The 26,184-nt window shown below is 41.4% G+C and overlaps 2 protein-coding genes across 4 annotated transcripts in view; one reads left to right on the top strand and one right to left on the bottom strand.

Annotated features, from left to right (window-relative positions):
• The window catches only part of LOC124141968 (RING finger and CHY zinc finger domain-containing protein 1-like), a 52,699-nt gene that overhangs the window by 2,703 nt on the left and 23,812 nt on the right, over positions 1-26,184 (top strand). The window lies entirely within an intron of this gene.
• Positions 10,420-26,027, bottom strand: LOC124141979 (recQ-mediated genome instability protein 2-like). Of its 3 annotated transcripts, none has more exons than XM_046510218.2 (4): positions 25,910-26,027; positions 24,288-24,470; positions 20,157-20,259; positions 10,420-10,519 (listed from the first exon to the last, which is right to left on the bottom strand). In XM_046510218.2, exons 2-4 carry the CDS (start codon positions 24,456-24,458, stop codon positions 10,512-10,514), a joined length of 282 nt encoding a protein of 93 aa, XP_046366174.1. In that variant the 5' UTR covers positions 24,459-24,470; positions 25,910-26,027; the 3' UTR covers positions 10,420-10,511. The 3 variants fall into 3 exon arrangements, with proteins under 3 accessions (XP_046366174.1, XP_046366156.1, XP_046366168.1); XM_046510200.2 differs by lacking the exon at positions 10,420-10,519 and adding an exon at positions 15,929-19,351; XM_046510212.2 differs by lacking the exon at positions 10,420-10,519 and adding an exon at positions 15,929-18,415.

Genomic DNA, 26,184 nt, shown 5'->3' with positions numbered 1-26,184 from the left:
GTTTCCAATTTCCTCCCGAAACGAAACTTTCATTCCATCACGCTTTCATATTAATATGTCTCTCATGACCATGTTTCTCAATAGCCTGTGTAATGACAGACGTGACGATCCTCCAACTGTGACCCAACTTTTGGCACAGGGAAGTTGATCCCGGTTTCCATTAGACAACCAAGGGGATATCATCTTTCACGTCCCGTCACCTGGCATCGATAACACAGACAGGGTCATCATGTAGCTCGCCAGCATGTGCAAGGCCGCTGAATACCACAATCAATACGAATCAGACCTCATAACCTGGAATCAAATATATTCTCTTCTGCTAGGTAAATATGCTATCCTAATCTGAATATCCTTTTCCCGGAAATTATGACCAAGTATTGACCGGAGTTATTTTTTTACTGACTCATGATTGGTTAATGATTGTTACTTCCGGTTATTCGGACAGAATATTGATAGTCTGTGTCAATTAGTGACCTTGATTGAGGATAGACCCTTCCTGTATAACTTAATCATCGTGATTAATGACAAACATCATAGAACCTATACACCAGTCAGTGTCAGGCACTGGTATCAAGTAGACCATCAGAGACATGTAAGCTTATAAACAAATTAAGTCTAATATTCAGTTCACAGTGCGATTGTTACCGTTAGTTCGTGATTCTGGGGTAACTTTGTGAACATAGGACGTTTTTGTGGACGATTCCTACAATTGTGTGCCTTGCTTTCAGTCGCTTTAGAATTATACTCCTTTAATGTGACTGAAATATGAAACTGACCTCATCAAGTCAATCAGCTCGAAAGTTCGAGAACAATTTACCCTAGTTAATCAATTATGTTTATAGCCAACTGGAAAGACTAAGTATGCCTTTCACAATCATGTAATTGATATGCTGCATATTTGATTGTATTTATTACTTGTCTAAGCTGCTAAGCAGCAAGGTTCAGCAAAATATGCTCCATTTTGACAAACGGAATGTGGATAGTATATTTCGAGTCATCGAGATTCCATTGCACATTATTCTCCATATCTCGACAAATTAAATAGTACCAAAAATATTGCATGATTTGGAAAAATAATACATCTCGAGCAAATGAAAAACCCAAAGCCTACCACTGAAGTGATGCTTCCTACGTGTACAATCCCCGTTGGGGTTTTGTTATGGAACTGGTCGCCAGTGAATTATGCTTTTCAAAAGAGGCGACTATGTGGATAGGGTGGTCAGACTTGGTAACATGCTTGGTTGTCTGTCATCGTACCCCGACGGGTAGGCCATTGCCCATAATATCAATCACTGGATTACCTGGTCCAGCCTGTACTATTTATAGGCCTCTGTCATGTAGCTAAACTAAAAATCTGCACTTAGTATTATTCCAGCTATGTCAGGGTAGTTGAAAACATCCAGTCTGGGTCAGACACACTCAAACAAATGTGTTATACAAAAACAATCCAAACTCAATGATGAATTGACTTAATTGTGTGTTTTCTGTTCCGTCTCTTTCAGATTCCAATACGATTTCACATATTGTGACTAATGTAGTACGAACGTAAAGCAATAGTTTTATTTTACGTACGATGACATTGAGATTGGAGTCAAATTTGAACACATCTCACATCTTCGGCGTGCCTTAATACTTCCGGGTTGAGATCCGTGTCCTGTCAGCTGTTGCCAAATATATGTCACAACCAATTACACCGAAACAGGATGTGAGAGTAAAACGGGAATCAGACCTATCGGGCAGTGCTATTTTGTTTTATATATTGAATCAGATATATGTTGCATGTAAATTGGCTTTTGTCCATGAAATGATTCGGGACACATTAACCTGCTTTTCAGAAAAGCTTTATTTTGATGAATATATATTTATTAGGGTTATTTTTAGGCATCGTGCAACGGTTCGAGGTAATTGTGTCAAGTTAATTTCCATTATATAGTTGCGTGAAAATTAGTGACAACCGACAGTACATTCGTTACTTTAATCAGGTCTCTGCTTTAATTTAGACTTATTATAATTGTATCGCTAAGATCACTGTGTGGGAGGGGGAGTGTATGACATCACATATTTCAAGCCCGAGGGGAATTGAACTTGTGCCTTGTACCAGAGGGGCGGTTGGTACCCTCGTGGTTAAAGTGTTCACTCGTCACTCAGACTCCGAAGTCTCAGATTGATTTCCCATTCAATTAGTACAATGTGCGAGGTCTGTTTACCATTTCTGGTGTCCCCCGACGTGATATTGCTGGAGTTTTGCTAAATAACGGCGGAAAACCCACCTCACACACTCGTTGTCTCCTCTATGTACTAGCAAAACGTACGCCAAAGAATAAAAAGTCCTTATTTTATTCCCTTAACGCCGAGCGCCCGACAGGGTAACAACTACCATCTGTTCACGTCTTTTGGAATGACGTATCCGGGATCCAACCACCGAACTCTCGCTCTCAGGGCAGGTCTATTCACTATTTTATTCATCATTTTATAGAGAATTATGCATATATGTAATTATACATGTTTGTGGATTCCTCTGTGTGTAAAGGTTACATCTTTCGTAAATCACGTGTGTGATTGTTTTAAGTTGCTATTATAGATTACCGTATTCGACGTAATAAGCGCCCAGGGCGCTCTCAAAATTAGAAATAGGGGGCTCTTACTGGAATACAATTTTGGTGAAAGAGTTGAAAGATCGTAAAGTTCGTGGTTTATGCTGACAGCCTGAAATGATACAAAAGAAAAGTCTGTGCGTATTATACACGAAAGATATATTTTCCAGAATTTAATTGCCCGTAATTAAGGGCGCATATAACACAAGAGTGCGTATTATACACGAATAAATAAGTTTTGTGTACATTGATCTATCGGAAGGGTGCTAATTGGGATTGTTCACTAGCCAATATATTAACAAATATCGCCTCGGGCGCTTATTACGTCGAATACGGTAATACATAAACATGACAAAACCCTTTTCATATGCATAAGGAATCTAAAAGCCGAGTCGATTGTACGATTCCGACTGTATAATAAGCATGTATGAATCTTTATGTACTGGGATGTCAGTGACTAAATAGAATGGGGCCCTCACACTTTAGCATGTAAGAACCGTATCAGTTCATGTTGTCACCATGGAATTATATTTTAATGACAAGACATTCTCATCATTGCTTTATTGGGTGGTACTTTCTTACACAAATATTAACAGGTTCATTAATTAGCCTTTGAGATATTTATAAGCACTTATCCTATTCAGTGCGCCATTGATATGTTACAATTTCTACTCAGGGCCAATTCGTCTGAGGCGACGCAATTCACTATGCAGAGTTGCGTCCCTTGGGCACGCCAGTAACCTATGATTGTGGATTCGAATCGCGATTCGCCCCGATTATGTTTCTAGGTTTGTCAGAACCATTCCTGTGCTCGTTGGTTTCACCGAAGTGGTAAACGTCCTGCATCACTTCGGGCTTTCCTCCCCTATTAAGCTGATTCGTAGCGATATAACTGCTATACTGTTCAAAGCGGCGTTAAACCTATCTCACTCACTACAACTTCTACCAATGGAAACAGGCCAACCTAATAATAATACATTAAAACAAAATTACGCGATGTAAAACAGAGCACAGCACAGTTATTGTCCATACCCTTTTTGTAACAAATTAATTGTAAGCAAACAGTGAAAAATAATCATAATAAGACGTTCTCCATTCCAAGTGAACACACTACACAGTACACAAAAAGAAAGATTTATCTTCTTATCTTGGCAAAGAGCCTAGTTTAAGGTTTCTGTGTTAGTCAGCATGCATTACCACACGCACGAAATATATCCGACCTGTCCCCCACAACGTAGATACTCTATTAAACCTACCATGTTCGTGATTAATTAACGTTTTGGCATACGTGTGCAATCGAAAAGTGGACAGGGATGGTTTCTCAACTTCCAACAGCATAGCTCAAGGTAGGCACATACAGTGATGCTTTGCTGACAAGAAACCGGAAATTGGAAACCACGCATGCTCTGGTAGTGAAGAGCAGGTATCCATGTCCTGATAACTTTTTTGTACTGTTTTGAAGGCATATCTTTAGGATGTTATTTATTTTTTTACACTTTATATAGAACATGTAGTGTTATCTTGACTCTACAGAAGCACGTTGGGGCAGAGGAAATCAGTCTACAGTGTAATGCTTGCGCCTCTGTGTGATTTACTTCTGATTCCAACATCGGTTAAAACATGTGACTCATTGCCGCAATCTGACAATCTTAACGTGAATCTTAACACGTGTATAAGTGACGATTCAGGCTCGAAAATCTCGCGAATGTATTACGGCGAATGGGTATGGGTATATGTGTGTATGTTATATGTCTATCCTATGTGTGTGTATGTGCGTATGCGCGTATGCGTATGTGCATGACGTTGTGTCTGCGTGTATGTGTATCCGTATGTGCATGTGTATGACTATGTGCCGACGTGTGTGTATGTGTATTAGTGTATGTGTATGCGTATGTGTCTGCGTGTGTGTATGTGTATACGCATGTGTTTGCGTCTGTGTATGTGTATACGTCTGTATATGTGTATGTGTCTGTGTGTGTATGTGTATGTATGTGTCCGCGTGTGTGTATGTGTATACGCATGTGTCCGCGTGTGTGTATGTGTATACGTCTGTATATGTGTATGTGTCTGTGTGTATGTGTATGTGTTTGACAACGCCTGCAAATCAGTCAAATAAAAACAAACAGTGCATTTCTCCTAAACATAAAAAGGTTTCAAAACGGATACAACATAATCGCAGGAAACGTTGATTTCTTTCACATACCGTGTGCCGTGAGGCTGTGCCCACTCCTTTCAAAATACCTCTGTGATTTACTGTTTTCTTTATGTATCTCACAGGGGAACAACTTTCTAGTTCAACATCTTTCAACTGATTCCGCAATTAACTACTTGTGAGCAATGGCCCTGATGATCTGCACCCTGTAACACTACGAGCATCATCTAATGATCTTCACGATCTACGAACTTGTTACGTCTACCAAGACCATTCTACATCAACGGTTTGCTTCTGTTACGTCCATAACTTCGTTGGGATCAGTGGCAACCCCTGCCACATAATGCCAATATCTTGCCACGTGTGCTACTCTCATGTTTTTACTCGAAACAACAACTGTTGCAAGTCAACACCAATTCCTTTCTCCAACATAGCCTAGCTTGTTTTTCTCAATGCATATTCCGCAAATAGGATGTAGTTGGTTACATGTAACCGGTAATTATGCCATGCAGGTACCACTGAATGTGACCACAAAGTGTACCTTATATCTCACTTCGTGCCATCTCCTACAAGTTCCAATAGCGTATTTGCGTTCTCAGATTGACGGAACAGAAATTCAGTTTTCTGTTAGTCACATCAATATGTTATTCATATTTGGGGCGACTCTGGGATTTGAACCCATCACAATAACTATGGACATAACTATGTACAGCGAACTGCGGCGTCTGAGACGACTATGCAACCATCCGTCTACCCAATCATGCTGTGATTATTTTGCCAGCCGCTTTGTTAAAACAGTTTGGTTCCTTTTTTGTCATATTTCAATTACAATGATAATGTTAATTTGAACATAATCGATAAATTTAGGAAAGATAGTTCATAAGCTTCGACTAGTTTTCGATATCATAACCTGACAATACGCCCACTTTCTGGGTACAATGATATTGGGAGAAATATTATTTCCCACCAGCTTTATTGTTATTAAAGTTCCATTCCTAAGCATAAAAAATCTATCACATTTCGGTTCAGCTTAGACAACAAATCTCATATTAGCGTTATTAAGTCGATGCATATCTCTAAATTAAAGCCGTTACGTCAAACGTTCGGTCCTTAAATTTCAAACGGACACAATTAAACGAATACCTCTCCGACAACATTTCTATTCAGCAAAAAGTCTTCCCACACGTTTCCAATTTCCTCCCGAAACGAAACTTTCATTCCATCACGCTTTCATATTAATATGTCTCTCATGACCATGTTTCTCAATAGCCTGTGTAATGACAGACGTGACGATCCTCCAACTGTGACCCAACTTTTGGCACAGGGAAGTTGATCCCGGTTTCCATTAGACAACCAAGGGGATATCATCTTTCACGTCCCGTCACCTGGCATCGATAACACAGACAGGGTCATCATGTAGCTCGCCAGCATGTGCAAGGCCGCTGAATACCACAATCAATACGAATCAGACCTCATAACCTGGAATCAAATATATTCTCTTCTGCTAGGTAAATATGCTATCCTAATCTGAATATCCTTTTCCCGGAAATTATGACCAAGTATTGACCGGAGTTATTTTTTTACTGACTCATGATTGGTTAATGATTGTTACTTCCGGTTATTCGGACAGAATATTGATAGTCTGTGTCAATTAGTGACCTTGATTGAGGATAGACCCTTCCTGTATAACTTAATCATCGTGATTAATGACAAACATCATAGAACCTATACACCAGTCAGTGTCAGGCACTGGTATCAAGTAGACCATCAGAGCCATGTACGCTTATAAAAATAATTAGTCAGCTTCTAATATTCAGTTCACAGTGCGATTGGGATTTAGTTCACCGATAGTTTTGTGCGTCTTAGATACCACCGTACGTTTTTAGGGATGTTTTTTTTATTGAATAGGATCCACTTCGTGCATAATTATCTTATTGCGTGCACTGACAGAAATAGTTAGTGAAGTTGACTTACTTACTTAGTGAATTTCACTGTCCACTCAGGCACTAGCTTGTTGGGAGATTGTACTAACCTGTTCGTAAATATTAACTGGTTAGACTACTATAGATGGCCTATGGTAGACTAGAACAATTTACTAATCAGAAAGTGGAGATTTCGATCCATCTGTCAAAGAATCTTCTCATAATTTACTAAATGCAATACACTTTTATAAAGGCTCGTTTTCTTGGTCATTTTGCGATCCCTGTTGACGGCTGCTGAATACAATTTGCAAAAAAAAACAAGTAAATAATATTAACAATGCATGTGAAAGATAACATATACGGATTTTCAATGGCATGTTACGTTTATTTACACAGTGCTAAGGAGAGGTAAATAAACAAATATTGTTTTACACTGGCAAACTTAACAAATCTTCCGCAAATCAAATCGGATGAATTAAAAAAAACAATATATCTCGAGCAAAATAAATAAATCCAAAAGCCTAACGAACTAAAAGACAGAGATGCTTCCTGTGTGTACGATCCCCGTTGGCGCTTTGTGATGGAATAGGCGGCCATGCCAGAGGCGACTCAATTAATACGTGGTGAAACTTGGTTACCTGTCATCGTGCCCCAACGGGGTAGGTCATTACTCCTCATATCAATCACTGGATTGCCTGGTCCAGACAGGATTATTAATAGCTGAAATCTGCAGCTATGTCATGGCGGTTTGTAAATAATCCAGTCTGGGTCATACATTCCAGTGTCAAACAAAAACAATCCCAACTCAATGATGAATTGCCTGCAAGCGTGTTTGTATTCTGGTCCGTGACTCTCCGATGCAATTACGATTTCCCCCAAATGACAGAAAGTTCTTATTCACAAATTGTGACAAACGTATTAAGTCGACAAGCAATAGTTTTGGCTAGTGTTCATACGATGACATTAAGATTAGATTAATAAAGATAATATCTTACATCTTCGACGTACCTTAATACTTCCGGGTTGAGATCCGTGTCCCGTCAGCTGTTACAAATATGTACCTAATACATAGAAACAGGATGTCCAGAAAAAAACTGGAATCAGACCACAAACAATTATCGGGAAGTGCACGGGGACCTGTAATTTGTTATGAACTGATTCGGGATCCATAAGCCTACTTTTCAGAAAAAGCAAATCAGGGTCAACCGACAGTACATTCGTAACTTCAACATAGGCTTACAACAATTGTAACCCGTGAAGATTCCGGGGTAGAATAGGTCTTCAGCAACCCATGTTTGCCGTAAAAGGTGACTATGCTTGTCGTAAAAGGCGATTAACGGGATCGGGTGGTCAGGCTCGCCGACTTGGTTGATGCATGTCATCGATCCTAATTGCGTGGATCGATGCTCATGATATTAATCACTGGATTGTCTGGTCCAGACTCGATTATTTACAGACCGCCGTCATATAGCTGTAATATATCTGAGTGCGGCGCTAAACAACAAACCAACCAACCGCTAAGATCGCGAGGGGAAGAATATGACGTCACACAATTCACTACCGGGGGAATTAAACTTATGTCTTGTACCAGAAGGGCTGTGGTGCATGTAGCCTAGTGGTTAAAGTGTGCGCTCGTCACTCCTATTGTTTTAGGCCCAGGTTCGATTCCCCGACGAGTACAATATGTGAGGCCCGTTTCTAGTGTCGCTCGCCGTGATATTGCTGGAATCTTGCTAAAAGCGGGGTTAAATCCAGCTCAGCCAGTCGTTCTCTTCAGTATGTACTGTACAAGCGATTGTTTAGATTGATTTGTTTGTTGTTTAACGCCGCACTCAGCAATATTCCAGCTATGTGACGACGGTCTGTAAATAACCTGGACCAGACAATACAATGATTAACATCATGAACATCGATCAACGCAATTGGGATACGATGGCATGCATCAACCAAGTAAACGAGCCTGACTCGCCTCTTACGACAATTATTTACTATTATTTACAGACAGCCCTCATAAAGCTAGAATATTGCAGAGTGCGGCGTTAAAAAACAAACAAACGTAACATTGTTTTCCTATTTTTGCTTAGCACATGTGACCGTCAACAGATACAAATACACCTATCCAGTATTTCCTATTATTTCAATAAAGAGAACGATATTCGCAGAATCTGTCTCATTGAAAGGAATAATTGAGTGAGTGAGTTTGGTTTTACGCCGCTTTTAGCAATATTCCAGCAATATCACGGCGGGGGACACCAGAAATGGGCTTCACACATTGTACCCATGTCGGGAATCGAACCCGGGTCTTCGGCGTGACGAGCGAACGCTTTAACCACTAGGCTACCCGACCGCCCCGAAAGGAATAATGGTTGTCGCACCTGCAGCAATAAAACGCATACATAATCCTTGCATAGAAATCTTGTTGCGGACATGCATGTAGCTTTTCTACGTGTATTCTACGTGTTGTGTGCAACGTTGCTGTTAGTCTGCAACGTGGAGGAGATGTATAGAAGCGTTACACATAGCATAGTAGGCGTCACGATGCTTTATCGTTGGACCATTAGTGGTAACCGTGACAACATTAAAATAATATTTGAAGAGAGAATTAATTTCCACCAATTTCCTAAGAGAAACCTGATTGATTTGGTTTCAGATATGTGTGTTTGACCTTCAAAGTCAGCTTTTAAGGACGGTGCCATACCAATATTCGTGCTGTAGAAATTCAAGCCCACGTTTAAGAACTGCTTGAGTTTCAGACCATCCGCGTTTTCTTTCAACCGACAGTCATAATCATCGGAGTTGCGTGTTCATCGCTGATAGAGTATGAGTGAACGCCAGGAGGTCGACGTTGGCGTGCTAGGCAAGACGGTGCTTGAGTGGAACAGCGGAAATTGATGGAAACAGACGTTGAAATATCCCTGTTGTCTTGGTGGCCTAAATCAGCAATTCAAGACATGAGTTTTTTGTAAGATATAATAAAGCATGTAAAGATCATACTTGTCATTGGCTATTTAAAGAGAGATGAAAACTGGTGATAAAGAGGAATTAATATTAACTAAACGATGAATATAAAGCTTTAGAGTTCACGGTAAATCTTTTGACAAATACTCTTCTATGGGTATTTTTCGTTTTATCGATGAATACACTGCGGGTATCTTTAGATAGCACCTTAAGTTGAGTGAGTGGGTGTGTGAGTGAGTATGGTTTTATGCCGCCTTTAGCAATATTCCAGCAATATCACGGCGGGGGACACCAGAAATGGTCTTCACACAATGTACCCATGTCGGGAATCGAATCCGGGTCTTCGGCGTGACGAGCGAACGCTTTTACCACTAGACTACCCGACCGCCCCCTCCTTAAGTGGAATGTCCTAGAATGTAAAATCCTTCTACTTAAAACAACACATGTTAAGATCCGGGTTACAATGGGTTTTCAGCAACCCATGCTTGCCGTAAAAGGCGACTTTGCCTCTGCCTTAAGAGGTGATTAACGGGATCAGGTGATCAGGCTCGCTGACTTGGTTGATGCATGTCATCTATATATCCCAAATGCGTAGATCGATGCTCATGATATTAATCACTGGCTTGTCTGGTCCAGACTCAATTATTCACAGACCTTTGTCATATAGCTGGAATATTGCTGAGTGCGGCGTTAAACAACAAATAAAAAACAAAGTTAAGATAAAACAGTGTTTTCCCTAATTAAAATAATTTATTCCTGGACAAAACGTGACGCACTTAAAACCATAGTATAGAGTTCTGTTCGCATTAATCTCGATTTACACATGAACACATCTTCGCCTTGCATTGCTACTTCCGGGTTGTGATTGTGTCCTGGCATCTGCGGTCAAATATCTGTTAACACCAAACACATGAAACAGGATGTCAAGAGTAAAACGGGAATAAGACGAGATGGTTATCGGGCAGTGCACAGGGAGCAGTATTTTGTTTTATATCTTGGAGTTTGTTTACGCCACACTCAGTAATCGACCAGCTCTATCACAGCGGCCTGGACCCGTGAAGATCCGGGATAGAATAGGTCTTCAGAAACCCATGCTTGCCGTAAAAGGCGACTATCCTTGTCGTAAAAGGGATTGGGTGGTGAGGCTCGCTGACTTGGTTGATGCATGTCATAGATCCCAATTGCGTGGATCGATGCTCATGTTGTCAATCACTTGATTGTCTGGTCCAGACTCGAATATTTACAGACCGCCGTCATATAGATGGAATATTGCTGAGTGCGGCGTTAAACAACAAACAAACACAGCCGCTTGTGTATAATCGAGTGTGGCCAAGTTGAACACGTGACTGCAGCATGAACATAGGTCGCCATTATAGTTGTATAACATTGGGAGGAATTCATATCCCCAGGACAGCCGAGAGTTGCAACACAAATATTTGTGGAAATAGGGTCGTGTCGGAAGCCCCCAGATATTTCCACTGAAATAGGTCAAATTACTTCTCTTCACCATTAGGATCGCAAAATTGTATTTCTTAAAATTCTTTGTCCAATTTCCCCCTTAGCATTTCTTTGTCTGTATTGAGATTACAGCCCAGGGTCTATCTACTCTTTCCGCAGGTAATGAAATATGAATGGATACTTATATACGGTTAAAATTCACCGAAACTTTTGAATATAAAATAACTTGAAATGGCTCTAAAGTCTCTATGTTGGTGGTTTTAATTTATTTAAGTGATACTGCCGAATGCACATATCTAGGAGCGTTCCATATATCTACAACACATGGTATAGATTCAACAGGGGTCACGCAACCGACCCCTGATGCAGTATTGTCAGAAATTACGTTCGAGTGAGTGAGTATGGTTTTGCGCCGCTTTTGGAAATATTCCAGCCATATCACGGCAGGGGGCACCTGAAATAGGCTTCACACGTTTCACCCATGTGGGGAATCGAACAAGGGTCTTCGGCGTGACAAACGAACGCTTTAACCACTAGGCTACCCTACCGCCTCTCTTCCGCACTCCGGGCACACGCACTTCCACTGTTCCACAGAAGAAGTCACTTTGTCAATGAGAGTACGAGGAAGTGAGAGGGTGGAGTTTACAGACGTATTAAACAGAATTGTAGTTATCTCAAAGCATGTCAAGTAATCAGTTTGAGATATGACGTGGGAATGGTGTACAACACACATATTTAATCCAACTACGACAATCACTCTTAAAGTGATCAATGAAAGGACCACATCGGACTACGTCATTATATGTCCGCTTCAAGAACCACATCGAGGCTTAATTGTCCAGCAGATTTGTTCTACATCGAGGCTTGTCCGGCAGATATGTTCTGCCTCAACTGGGTTGGGTCAAGATTGCATGTTTTAAGGGATTTCTCACATTTTTATAGGACTAGTGTAGTTGTAAAGTATTAGCAACTGAAAGTAAACAAAAAATGGGAGTGATCTGTGTTTAATGCAGCTCGCACGCAAGGGAATTGCATTTCTATCCCCGGCAGCCACATGTGGAATGAACGTCTACGCGATGCAAGTCGTAGAAACAATGTGGAGAAACAACGAGCGCGTGATGACAAACCAAGGATCATTATCAGGGTGAATTTGGGATTCGAATCCGCTTCCAACGGCGTGAGTGAGTTGTGTTTAACGCGGCTTTGAACAGTATTTGAGTTATCTATTGATGTGGGAGAAATCCCGAAGTGATGCAGCTCTTAGAGGCGTACCACTTGTGTGAAACCCACGAGCATTGGTATGGTGCTGATAGCTGATAAACCTATAAACATAATCAAGGCACGGCGGGATTCGAACCCACGATCATAGACTTCCAAGTGCCCAAGTGAGGTAACTCTGCACAGCAAACTGTGGCGCCTTAGACGACTGGGCCACTCTGCACTTAGCAAAATGAATAGCGGTCAAGTCAAACCAGACCACAAGTACCGATTAAGACAATTCGAAATATGTGGTCTCTGCCACCAGACTGTACTAAAACGATACAAAAACGATAAAGATTGCATATCCCTGGGAAAATATGTTTGGGTGTACGTTTATTTTGTCTGGAAGTATCCATGCAACACAAAATTAGTAGAACAATATCACCATCCTTACTGTCATGCATTGACGATATTAACAGGGCTTCCAAGTGAGATAATGGACATCCGACCTTGGTCGTCAATATTCAACAAGTGTTGTTCCATATATATCATGTTGAAGCTTAACACGGCAATCGCCATTCCAGAATAATGCCCAAGGTAAACACATATCCCAGATACATCCTAACTGACGACTCATTCCAGAAATCCCTTGTCTCCCGTGTTAATACTGACTATTGACTCAGACGAAGTGGGTACGAGTGACACACAGATCCAGCGGCCTGTGTCTACTGGAACTTGGTAATACAGTTATTCGACACCAGCTGCCCAGATGCATTAAAGGGTCCGATGGCAAAGTCAATACGGCAGCTTCAACCCACCGTGGACCAGACGTTAAGTTGTATGTGGACTGAAAGCATCACGGTCAAGATGTGAGCTTCAGCACTAGTGGAATCAGGCTGGTTTCACAGGTATTCTTCCAGTGTACTTAAGGTGGAGCCAGGATCTGAAGGTGCAGATGTGCTGTGTGGGAGTGTAGTGATGGTGGGCAAATGTGAATGCTCATGTGAAAATATTTTAGCTGAATCAATGTCAGTAAAAAGAAAACAGTGTTGTCAGGTCACAAATCAAGTGAGGTCCTTTGGGGAAAGGTGGAATGGGTGGCAGTCTGACTCCTGAGATTCTAGGGCTTTGGTCCTGTTCCACACTGAATCACATGTAGCGTCTCCTTAGGCAGGTGACTGTGTGTGAAATCTGCCTCTGTTCAACCAGCAGTGAATGGTACCATGTTGGATAAGTTGGTAATGGCACTGTTAATCTGGCACCTCACAGGAAGGTTAGGTTCTATACTTAGCAGGGAGCTGAGAATGAAAATTGAGCGCACACCAGGGTAATAACGTAGCGCGTCGAGCATGCTTAAGGGCATGCATTTGGTGTATAATAAAAGTGGACATGTTTAATATTGACAGCCTGAAAAGTGATCCATACCTACACAAGGTAGACAGTAGTGTTCGAAATAGACATCGGCGCCTAGGCCTGATGGCCGACAGATTTGTTCTCAGGCTGATGGTTTTAAATTTCAGCAGGCCCTTAAAGCCTGCAGTTAATGTTCGGAAATTATTTTCTGAGCATTATGTAAGTAATGTGATAAACAACTTTCACATTTATAAACAGTAGGATTAGACTTTTTGAAAGGTGTGTGACACAGTAGCCGCAAAGATGGTTTACAAGTTGATAACTTACACAAGATAAATATAGCTTCATTTATCACCTACGAGTCTCTGGGAACTCGGTGTGATAGCAGTAAAAGCTTCTGGTTGATTGTCTCCCCGCTTCAGCTAAAATGTTTGTGCCTACAGTTTTTCTACTGGGCCTTAAAAATGTTTTACAAATGTGCTGACCCTTAAGGCTCTCAGTTTGTGTCTGCTGACTTTCACTGGCTGACAGTATCATGCAGGTCACAATTGTGGTCTCCCATCCTGGCTTAGGTCAGCTTCAACAGAGTCCATGGCATCCATTCCGCTTCTGAATCTCCATTGGGTGAGTGTGAGTGTGTATGGTTTTACGCCGCTTTTAGTAATATTCCAGCAATATCACGGCGAGGGACACCAGAAATGGGCTTCACACATTGTACCCATGTCGGGAATCGAACCTGGGTCTTCGGCGTGACGAGCGAACGCTTTAACCACTAGGCTACCCGACCGCCCCGAATCTCCATTGGAGTCAAATGTGTCTGTAACCTTGTCCCAACTCAGAAAATATGTTCCTCGTTTAGGTGATTTTTACTGCTCTTTAAACAGAACTTTTACATGCCACTTAACAGCATTCCAGGTGTCTCAATACATGTACATGTATATTATTCTTAGATCATGCACATGTGAACTGCTCATAAAATACTTTATTTTCATTATCCTGCATATGATACAAGTATGCAAAAGCCTTTTCAAATTCTTGTAACGTATGCACGGAGGGTTTTCACAAATAAGACATCATAATATATCAAGAAGTTTCTCTATCATGCACCCTGGGGACCCTGCTTAGAATACGTCCCAAGCATTCTATTTTTTGTGGGATCAGGAGGCTAAATTTTATGGTCAGGCTTCGTGACTTGGCTGCTTGTGTCATTGATTGTACCCAAGGGGTATGTAGCTCACATAAAGGGCTTGTCTGGCCAGTTACATCCTACCATGACATAGCTGGAGGTGGGTGAGGTGAAATAAGGTTTTGCATGATTATTGCACATACTGATGTGCATGTGCGTGCGTGCGTGCGTTTGTCCGGAGCAATGCAACTTTAAGGGTGCTAGCCCACTGAGATACCATGCCAAAGTTTAACATTAATACCCCACTCACAATGGACTTCGAGCTGATCAGTCCTTGTTTTAACCTCTTATTGCAGGGCACCAGGCATGGTATCAGCAAGTACCATCTTTTAACACATATTATTGTGAAGCTGACAGGGATCAACCCACCAGCCTTCTGCTCTCCAGGCAGACAATCTATCCAGTACACCACAGAGGCATTGATATGTCAGAAACATTGCTGACTGCTGTGTATAATGTAGTGGCCATAAAATTTCCGAGTCCTGTGATGGGATTCGAACCACGGACCTTCTGATCCAAGTTTGGATGCCTTGTCCACATGACCAAAGAGGTTAACCCCGTCAGCAAGCTGACAAGGTAAGGATGTCATCTGTGGGATGACTCCACGCCCTGCTACATACTCCCCCGTCAACAGAAGGCATGTCCCAGGCCGCATAGTAGGGTACTGAGGCTTATTTTTCTCAAAAATATATGAACGTGCTCAGCCCCACGTTGGGCGCCAATGTAGCATCCATAAAATTTCCTGTGATGGGATTTGAACCATGTCCGACCTCTGATCAGAATCCCATCACGGGACTCGGAAATTTTATGGCCGCTACAATAACAAGAAACTCATGTGTCATATCAAAAGTATTTTAAGGAGTAAAGAACAAATTTGATATGATATTTTCATACAGACACAGACTACTAATAAGGGGACAAGGAAGAAGTTACTGAGATACTGTTTATATGGTACACAAAGGCACTATTGGCCAGTGTGAAGATATCTACAGTACTTTCACAAGAGACGAGATACCCATTCACTTCAGTTCATTTTAGTTCAGTAAAATGGAAACACCCACATCACAATTTCATTTGGTGTGTAAACATGATAAATCCATAAATGTATCAAGCAAAGGTTTTTATTACAAGCAACTGAAATCGCATAAATGTATAGAATACTATCTATCCCATGTAACTGTAAAGAATGTTCTGATGTTCCTCTTACAATCTTTTTATTAAAACTGGATGATATGATACACTTACGTTTTGGCACACCTGGTATCACCACAATTTGACAGTAATTCATAAACACGTGCTAATGACATAGTCTGAATTGTACAATCAACTCTGCTTTTGGCAGAGATCATTTATGAATATGGAAAGGTCTTGTCGCTTATATTTTTATTCATACGCTACCTTTGGGTAGTGATTGTTTTCTTTGGTATCTAGAATATCTTTACTGCCCACCCCCTTCCACCACCACCACCCACACACCTCCAGAATACCAAATGGTTGGTCTCTTATGTGATGCTACAGCAGTCAATATGAGGGGTGGCTGTAAAAGTTCTGAGCCTAAGTATGATGGACTGCATTGATTCCTTATTATGTTTCTACTTAATCCCATCTGGGGCCCACACACTTCTGTCACTGGTGTAGAAGGCTTCCTCCTTGTGGTGTAAGAAGTCCTCCATCATGTCCATAGCAGAAATGGCATCATAATGCTTGCCAGACAGTTCTCTCTTCAAGTCTTCAGTTCTCTATTCAAGACGTGAATATCTGAGAATGTCAAATCTGGTGAACATGGGGCATACAGTGGATGTTCAATGAGTTCAAAGCCTCAGTCACGCATTGCATCCAAGGCGACTACAGACTTGTGCACAAGTGCATTTTCCTGGTAGAACAACACAATGTTAGTGAGTCTTCGACGACGTTCAGTGTGGACATTTATTTATAGCATTATTTTGACCTTTAATGATCTGACTTTTCAGGTAGTTAATTTGTCAGGCAATGTTTTTTATCAACTGAAATTGCAGATAAATGTATGTGCTGGCACAGTCCATCACCTACAACACCCACATGTGCTTGTAACTGTCACGCGATACTGGACAATAATCAGGTGCTGACACAGTCTATCACCTCCAACACCCACACGTGCTTGTAACACTGTCACGCAATACTGGACAATAATCAGGTGCTGACACAGTCCATCACCTACAACACCCACATGTGCTTGTAACTGTCACGCAATACTGGACAATAATCAGGTGCTGACACAGTCCATCACCTCCAACACCCACACGTGCTTGTACCACTGTCACGCAATACTGGACAATACATCAGGTGTTAGCACAGTCTATCACCTACAACACCCACATGTGCTTGTAACTGTCACGTGATACTGGACAATAATCAGGTGCTGACACAGTCTATCACCTCCAACACCCACACGTGCTTGTAACACTGTCACGCAATACTGGACAATACACCAGGTGTTAGCACAGTCTATCACCTCCAACACCCACATGTGCTTGTAACACTGTCACGCAATACTGGACAATACATCAGGTGTTAGCACAGACCATCACCTCCAACACCCACATGTGCTTGTAACACTGTCACGCGATACTGGACAATACATCAGGTGTTAGCACAGAACATCACCTCCAACAGCCACATGTGCTTATAACTGTGTCACGCGATACTGGACAATACATCAGGTGTTAGCACAGTCCATCACCTCCAACACCCACATGTGCTTATAACTGTGTCACGCGATACTGGACAATACATCAGGTGTTAGCACAGACCATCACCTACAACACCCACATGTGCTTGTAACTGTCATGCAATACTGGACAATAATCAGGTGCTGGCACAGTCTATCACCTCCAACATCCACAAGTGCTTGTGACACTGTCACATGATGCTGGACGGTCAACTCTAACTTCTACACGTGCTTGTAACACTGTCACGCGATACTGGACAATACATCAGATGTTAGCACAGTCTATCACCTACAACACCCACATGTGCTTGTAACACTGTCACGCGATACTGGACAATACATCAGGTCTTAGCACAGTCCATAACCTCCAACATCCACTTGTGCTTGTGACACTGTCACATGATACTGGACAATACATCAGGTGTTAGCACAGTCCATCACCTCCAACAACTACACATGTGCTTGTAACTCTGTCACGCGATACTGGACAATACATCAGGTGTTAGCACAGTCCATCACCTCCAACACCCACATGTGCTTGTAACTCTGTCACGCGATACTGGACAATACATCAGGTCTTAGCACAGTCCATCACCTCCAACATCCACTTGTGCTTGTGACACTGTCACATGATACTGGACAATACATCAGGTGTTAGCACAGTCCATCACCTCCAACACCCACATGTGCTTGTAACTCTGTCACGCGATACTGGACATTACATCAGGTATTAGCACAGTCCATCACCTCCAACATCCACAAGTGCTTATGACACTGTCACATGATGCTGCTCAATACATCAGTCTATCGTCTCCAACATCACAATGCGCCTGTAACACTGTCACACGATGCTGGTCAATACGTCAGGTGCTGGCAGTCCATCACCTACAACATCCACAAGTGCTTGAGACATAGTCACATGATGCTGGCGGTCAACTCCAACTTCTACACGTGCTTGTGACACTGTCACCCGTTGCTGGACAATACATCAGGTGTTAGCACAGACCATCACCTCCAACACCCACATGTGCTTGTAACTCTGTCACGCGATACTGGACAATACATCAGGTGTTAATGTTAGCACAGTCCATCACCTCCAACAGCCACATGTGCCTGTAACACTGTCATGGGATACTGGACATTACATCAGGTGTTAGCACAGTCCATCACCTACAACACCCACATGTGCTTGTAACTCTGTCACGTGATACTGGACAATACATCAGGTGTCAGCACAGTCCATCACCTACAACACCCACATGTGCTTGTAACTCTGTCACGTGATACTGGACAATACATCAGGTGTTAGCACAGTCCATCACCTCCAACATCTACACATGCTTGTGACACTGTCACACGATGCTGGTCAATACGTCAGGTGCTGGCACAGTTCATCACCTCCAACACCCACATGTGCTTATGACACTGTCACGCGATGCTGGACAATACATCAGGTGCTGGCACAGTCTATCACCTACAACACCCACATGTGCTTGTGACACTGTCACGCGATGCTGGACAATACATCAGCAGTTAGCACAGTCCATCACCTCCAACACCCACATGTGCTTGTGACACTGTCATGCGATGCTGGACAATACATCAGCAGTTAGCACAGTCCATCACCTACAACACCCACATGTGCTTGTGACACTGTCACGCGATGCTGGACAATACATCAGGTGCTGGCACAGTCTATCACCTCCAACATCCACATGCTTTCTGCTATCATGCATCCACTGAGGTCTTGTATCTTTATACCACGAACAGTAGGCTCTGGACCACCAGCTATCATTACACCTATCACCATTGCATACTGACCTGAAAGCATGGACAAATGAATACAGATCATGATACATACTTCCACACAACCATCCATGATTATCCATTATATCTCTATTCTATTATGATAAATACCTGGACCCAATCGTTACGATAGCGTTCTTATAGTAGACACACACCAAAAATGACGCCAATGAAAGTATCATTTTAAGTGAGAGAAATTCCATTTTAGAGAAAGGAGTGAAGGTAGTGGTATAATAAATACCTGGACCCATCCGTAACCATAGTGTTCTTGTAGCACGACACACACATGTTAGAGATAGGAGCGAAGGTAGTGAATCTGATACGAAGCTATGGTGGCAAACAAGTCCAGGAAGTTCATTCTCCTTTAGAAGGAGAGAGTTAGGTTTAATGCTGCTTTTAGCAATATTTCAGGAACATTACAGCTTCATACCTTGTACCCAATCAAACCCAGACTTTCTGTGCTGTCATCACCAGCAGACCACTGCCCCACACCTTTAACAGTGAGTGATTGAGTTGGGTTTAACGCCGCTTTTAACAGTATTCCAGTTATATCGCGGCGTGTCAGCTTAATGTTGGAGGAGAGTCCAAAGTGATGCAGGTCTCAGACATTTACCACTTCAGTGAAACCCACGAGCACGGGTGTGGTGCTGACAAACCTAGAAACATAATTGGGGCGTAATCATAGGTTTCTGACATGCCCAAGGGACGCAACTCTGCACAGCGAATAGCGGCGCCTTGGACGACTGGGCCACCAGAGCCCCCCACTTTTAACAAGAACAAAGAAGAGGATAGAATTTTACAGATTGTAGGATTGGTTCACCTGGTTTTACTCGGGGACAGGCTGGAGGGACCTTGTCACACCCCACTATCCGTGCAGTCCCTGTCCCATCATCAAGCACCATCTCGTCTCCTTTCTCACTCTTCTGGAAAAACATGGTGTTAGTAAAATTTATTTGGTTAAAAAATCAGTGAAATTAAATATAATTAAATAAAATTCAAATGAGGCAGTTTCACCTGGCAGTCAACACAGGATTTATCTGTCATGTTAAATTTAGATTCTATATCAAGAAAATTGGGGGAAAAGGATATTTTGTCTTAAATCAGTTCTTCAGTCCTAATTTTCTTTAATTGAGTGTTATTTTACGATTAGATTTCACGCAGCAATGTAAAATGACACCATTTTACATCTTAGTCACATGTTGGATTATCTCGCCAGCAGTCTATTGCTTGTCATAACAGGTGACTACATTGGCAACTTGGTGACTTGGTTGTTTATACATACACGTATCATCATACACCAACAGCATTATACCAACCACTAGTTGGTTATGACAGAGATGACTCAATTATTTACAGGCTGCTGTGACAGCTGGAAAATTGCTGACAGCTGCATAAAACAACAAACAAAAGTCACATTTGCAAAGTTAAAACATAAGTTACAATTAACATGACTTGAAATAGGATATTAGTTCCAATATGGGAATTTTAAGACGTTAACAGTTGATGTGGGACATACATTGGCATCTGCAAACACCTTGATAAATCCCAGCAGTAATACTATGTTGGGAACCAAAAACACAACCTGTGGTTGATAGAGTGAGGATAAATTAGTGCGAGTGAGCTTGGTTTAACACTGCTTCTGTTACATCATGACATAAGCATGAATTAGAGCGAGTGAGTTTGGTTTAACACTGCTTCTGTTACATCATGACGTAAGCATAAATTAGAGCGAGTGAGTTTGGTTTAACCCTGCTTCTAACAGTAATGAAGTTACATCATGAGTGTCAGTGTCAGCTTAATCATGTTAATGTCACATTGTGTGGGAGTAAAGCCTGAAATGGTGTAGGTCTCAGAAGTTTAGCACATGAGGGAAACTAATGAGCAGGCTGACAAGCCTAGAAACATATGGGCGAACTGGGATTCGAACCCAGGATCATAGGTTTCTAGCATGCCTAAAGGACGCAACTCTGCTTAGCTAATTGTGGCACCTTAGATGACTGGTCCACCCATGACCCTGCATAGATAAGATGAGTAAGACGTTAATCAAAAGCTGTTGTTCTTCCCACCAGGTTTTACTAGTGAGCTTTAATATTTCATTACCTCTTCATTAAGAGGACACAAAGATTATCTTCTCATATATTATAAGGTGAGGAAAAGGTATGGCCCAATATGTTTTATTTGGATAAGTGTCATGGTGACTGAATTACGACACCCATTGTCTGAAGAACATTTGATTGCAAAGGTTCATTACCCTGGAGCCATGACATCTATATGCCTTGAAACATTTAATTGCTGTTATTTATAAGATGCTAATTCTAATTGTTAATCCCCAGTTTTGTGTACATCGACCGTCTGTCATCCTGAACAGGATGTGCAAGTATGTCACTGATGATTTACTGTTTACATTTATATTTATTACTTACTAAATGTCAGGTGACCTTGGCTATATAAGCCTTGGTCCAGAGAGAAAAGAGAAGGAGAAAAGAGAGAAGGAGAAAGAAAAGGTCTTACCCTTAGCCTAGCTAGGGTTAGGCTGGGTGCTCCGGGGCACCAAGACAACTACAACCACTATGTGCTGACATGGCACAAAGTGTCTTTTGTATGTATATATCTACATGTATAAAGTAAAACTGTATATACCGCAAGCCACCGTCTCCAAGTTGTCACTTCCTACTGAGAACCATACGTCAGCCTCTTGCATATACGAGTATGCAAACTGTTCATTAATCAACGTAACACCGCCACGCGTTGATAATTTGGTGGAGCTATCGGGTATGACAGACTTCTTAGTCTGTCCTTTCCTGTACCTCTTTGCAGCATGGCATATGGTTCACAAAACTGTAGGAAGTGACAGTCTCTTATTAAAAGGATATACAACCTTCCTGGAGGCCAGTCACCAAGAACGAAGAAATGGCCTTTAACAAGATTGAAGAAAGAACAAGAACCTCTCCGATCAAGAACAAGCTCTCCGATCCCAAACCTTCCCTGCTCGAATATCTTAGCAACACTGCTAAGACTTCCCCTTCAAGATGTCGTTCCTGCACATGACCTAAGAAAAGAAGTATACACGCCTATCCCACAGAGACCCGACCACAGCCATCTTCATGCAGACCCTGCACAATACAGGAACCGCCTCACGGGCACCTACAAGATGGACACTGTGTACAAGATATCTCATTGGGACTTACTAATTTGTGTTTACTTACATGGACTCAATCAAGGATATATATTGTGTGACTGTTGAATAGTGCAACCAGGTATGTTTAATCAAAGCCAGTATATTAATGCCAAAATGTGTCTTTCCAAAATTCAGTTTTGTATGTGTGCAATATACTCCAAATTACATCTTTAGTCAGCTAGATCTTTGAAGTTATTGTGTAGGGGATCTTTGAAATGTCTCCAGGCCACGCCAGACATATAGTTGCAGCTAGGGCCCAGACAAACCTAAGCTGTAGGGTTATCGAGTCACACCTCTAAGCTCGACTCGTAATTTTAAAAATCTAAACGACAAAATTTGTCATTTGTTACAAGTAATTAATGTGCACAGTTTGGTACAAAATTGAATGTATTGTCTAGGACTTTGAATTCAGATTAGGGATATTCTTGGGTGAGCCACCCCTACACATATGTTTATTGTATGTCAGTATTAAGTAATTAACAGCACAGCAGTATTCAGCATTTCAGAGTTTTGATGTCGGAATTAAGGATATTTTTTCTTGGGCATCGCACCCACAATATCTGGGCAAGCTCCGTCAAAGACACGGGAAGAGCACCCATTGTACTTAAAAGGGCAATAGTACCCACAAGTACCGTTTGAGTCACGCGGTAAAGCTAGACTCCTGGTTTCAAATTTCTTTATGCGAAATATTTGCTGAGATGTTTAATTTGTACTTTTTATGACATTACTCATTATCATTATTCGGTACTGAGTCGCACCGCCAAGCCAGACTCCTGAATTCAAAGAACCTTCAGTGATATATTTATTGAATCTGTGAAAAGCAGTAATTACCTTGTAGTGAAATTGCACATTACAAAGATCACTCGGTTAGTTTTCAAACTGGCACTAAATCGAATTGGCTAGATGATTACTTTCATACTGTCATTGCATAGATATATTTGTTGCATAAGGATTTCATGTAACTGATTTTGTTCCCATTTGCATGGTTGTTTTCGTTGGTGAAAAAGTTCACACATATCAATTTGGACTCATATAAGCTTGGGGTCCAAGCTTCACGTAACGGAGGGAAGTTGTCATGGTGACTGATTTACGACACCCATTGTCTGAAGAACATTTGATTGCAAAGGTTCATTACCCTGGAGCCATGACATCTATATGCCTTGAAACATTTAATTGCTGTTATTTATAAGATGCTAATTCTAATTGTTAATCCCCAGTTTTGTGTACATCGACCGTCTGTCATCCTGAACAGGATGTGCAAGTATGTCACTGATGATTTACTGTTTACATTTATATTTATTACTTACTAAATGTCAGGTGACCTTGGCTATATAAGCCTTGGTCCAGAGAGAAAAGAGAAGGAGAAAAGAGAGAAGGAGAAAGAAAAGGTCTTACCCTTAGCCTAGCTAGGGTTAGGCTGGGTGCTCCGGGGCACCAAGACAACTACAACCACTATGTGCTGACATGGCACAAAGTGTCTTTTGTATGTATATATCTACATGTATAAAGTAAAACTGTATATACCGCAAGCCACCGTCTCCAAGTTGTCACTTCCTACTGACAACCATACGTCGGCCTCTTGCATATACGAGTATGCAAACTGTTCATTAATCAACGTAACACTGCCACGCGTTGATATAAGCATGAATTCAGATATTTTTTTATTATTCCAAGTGAGGGTTTATACTGACATTAGCTGCAGACATGGGGCAGAATATGTGAGCAGGTCTAGATAAATTCCTGAACATGCTGAATGCTGGTCTTAGCACTTACCTGCACCACCAAACCTTGTACCCACACACACCCAAATAACTTCTTCTTGCCAAGCACTTTAATTTCCCAGCTGACAGTCTTGACACTAGGATTGATGGCTTCAGAGGACTTCTCACAATGTTGCAGGTCCGACACAAACAGTTTCATAGAGGGTAGGTCAAGGATATTCATGTTGAAACTTGGCTGAAATAATGATGCATTAAGGTTTAAGTTTGAAGAATCTGTTTGTGTCTCATCAATCCCAAATATTTTTTACAACAGTGATCTGTCCAGACGTATGGGGTGTTTGGGCATAGGTCTGTTTGGATTGGTACCAATGTATTTGAACCAAGCACATCAAAGCAGTGACTGGAAAATAATTCTCTTTTATACATATTAAATTTCCATTTATCATTATTGAACAATACTGCGTTGTTGTCTGTGTAAGTCATTGACCAAGAGAGACAACTTTCAGAAGGTGAAAATGGAAATTCTTGCATTCACTGATTCAGCACAATGTGAAGTCATGTAAGGAAAATTTCATGCATGTTCAACATGCATAACCTGACATTCTAGCTAGTAGCATACACGCAACAATTGGATCTGTTTTCACTTGACAGCTGCTTCTGGAACAAGGTGATTACTAATAAAGGGGTGCAGGCTAAAACGACACCTCAGCTAAACGTTGCTGCTTTGTCCGGCGAAAACAGCTACCAATTGTCCTGCAAAAACGGCACCTCTATTTTTAACAACAATAAGAACGATTCATGTAGTAGTGTATATACTTTATTTACATGCTTTACTATGTTGTGTTGTAGCATATATGTTTTCCTTGGGAGGGGACCCAGTCTGTTATCTGTAGAAACATTCTGCTGGCAGAAAGGAGCGATATATATGAATTATTTATAAAATTACTATTTATTTCCTACTAAAATAAATATTAAATATATGTAGTCCATGCAGTTTCTTGACACTTCCGCCAGACCCAGTTTCAGCTCGACATTGAGTTAATTTGAGTAAAGATAATTAAAGGATATGATATTTTCGGGCCCTCCAATCAATTGGAATAGAGGCTAATTTCTAGTGCAAACTTATTTTAAGGCGATTAACATTTCCCAAGTGACCATGTGAGGTTAATTTCATTTATTTTACTTCAAAGCGTGTAGATTTCTAATGTTTTTACAATAAGTTTAGTTGCGCCTCCCAATCAGAGTTGGCAAGTAAATTCGAGTAGAGGCTAGTTACCAATGTAAAGTTGTTTTAACATTTCACAGTTATTTTTGTTTGCAACTGACAATGTGAGTTTTATTTCATGTCTTTCAGTACCAAGGTACAAACAAAATAAGGTGCCGTTTTCGCCAGACAATAGTAGATCTAGCCGTTTTCCGACGACCTTTTCCCTTTAGGCGAGATGAAGTTTTCGCTCGGTGATGTTTTGCTGAGGTGCCGTTTTAGCTATTACACCTAATAAAGTGACGGGGAGTCATATCACGCCATACTCATAGATCTAGCCTACATGACATTGTGATTCGAAGTCACGTCGTTGTCAAGTTGGGCACCTCAAGTTGTTTTGATCAGACATAACTGTGGCTGATCATAATGACAGCTCAATCAAACCAGAAATTAGGTCCGAATGGACTTACTTTTTCTAACAGTAGAGCTGCTAACTGATATGAACCCTCTTCGTTGATTACAACTTTAAACGATTCATTTCAAATCTTCGCGGTAATGGAGGACAACTTCTCATTTGACTGGGCTCTTGCCAACCTAAACTGCGGGTGCGCGTACCAACAGTGGAACCAGTTTTACTACGCGGGCAATATCGCTTAGCTCAACACGCAAAATGTAAGCTGTTAAGAGAAACAATATATTTAGATATATATCTATAGAACTTACAAACAGTAACTATTTGACCAAA

The sequence above is a fragment of the Haliotis rufescens genome, unplaced genomic scaffold (assembly GCF_023055435.1).
Source record: "Haliotis rufescens isolate VD_foot unplaced genomic scaffold, xgHalRufe1.0.p SCAF_2, whole genome shotgun sequence".
In the NCBI taxonomy this organism is placed as follows: domain Eukaryota; kingdom Metazoa; phylum Mollusca; class Gastropoda; order Lepetellida; family Haliotidae; genus Haliotis; species Haliotis rufescens.
Note: the sequence above shows the minus strand (reverse complement) of the source record. Positions and strands in the feature narration are given on the sequence as shown.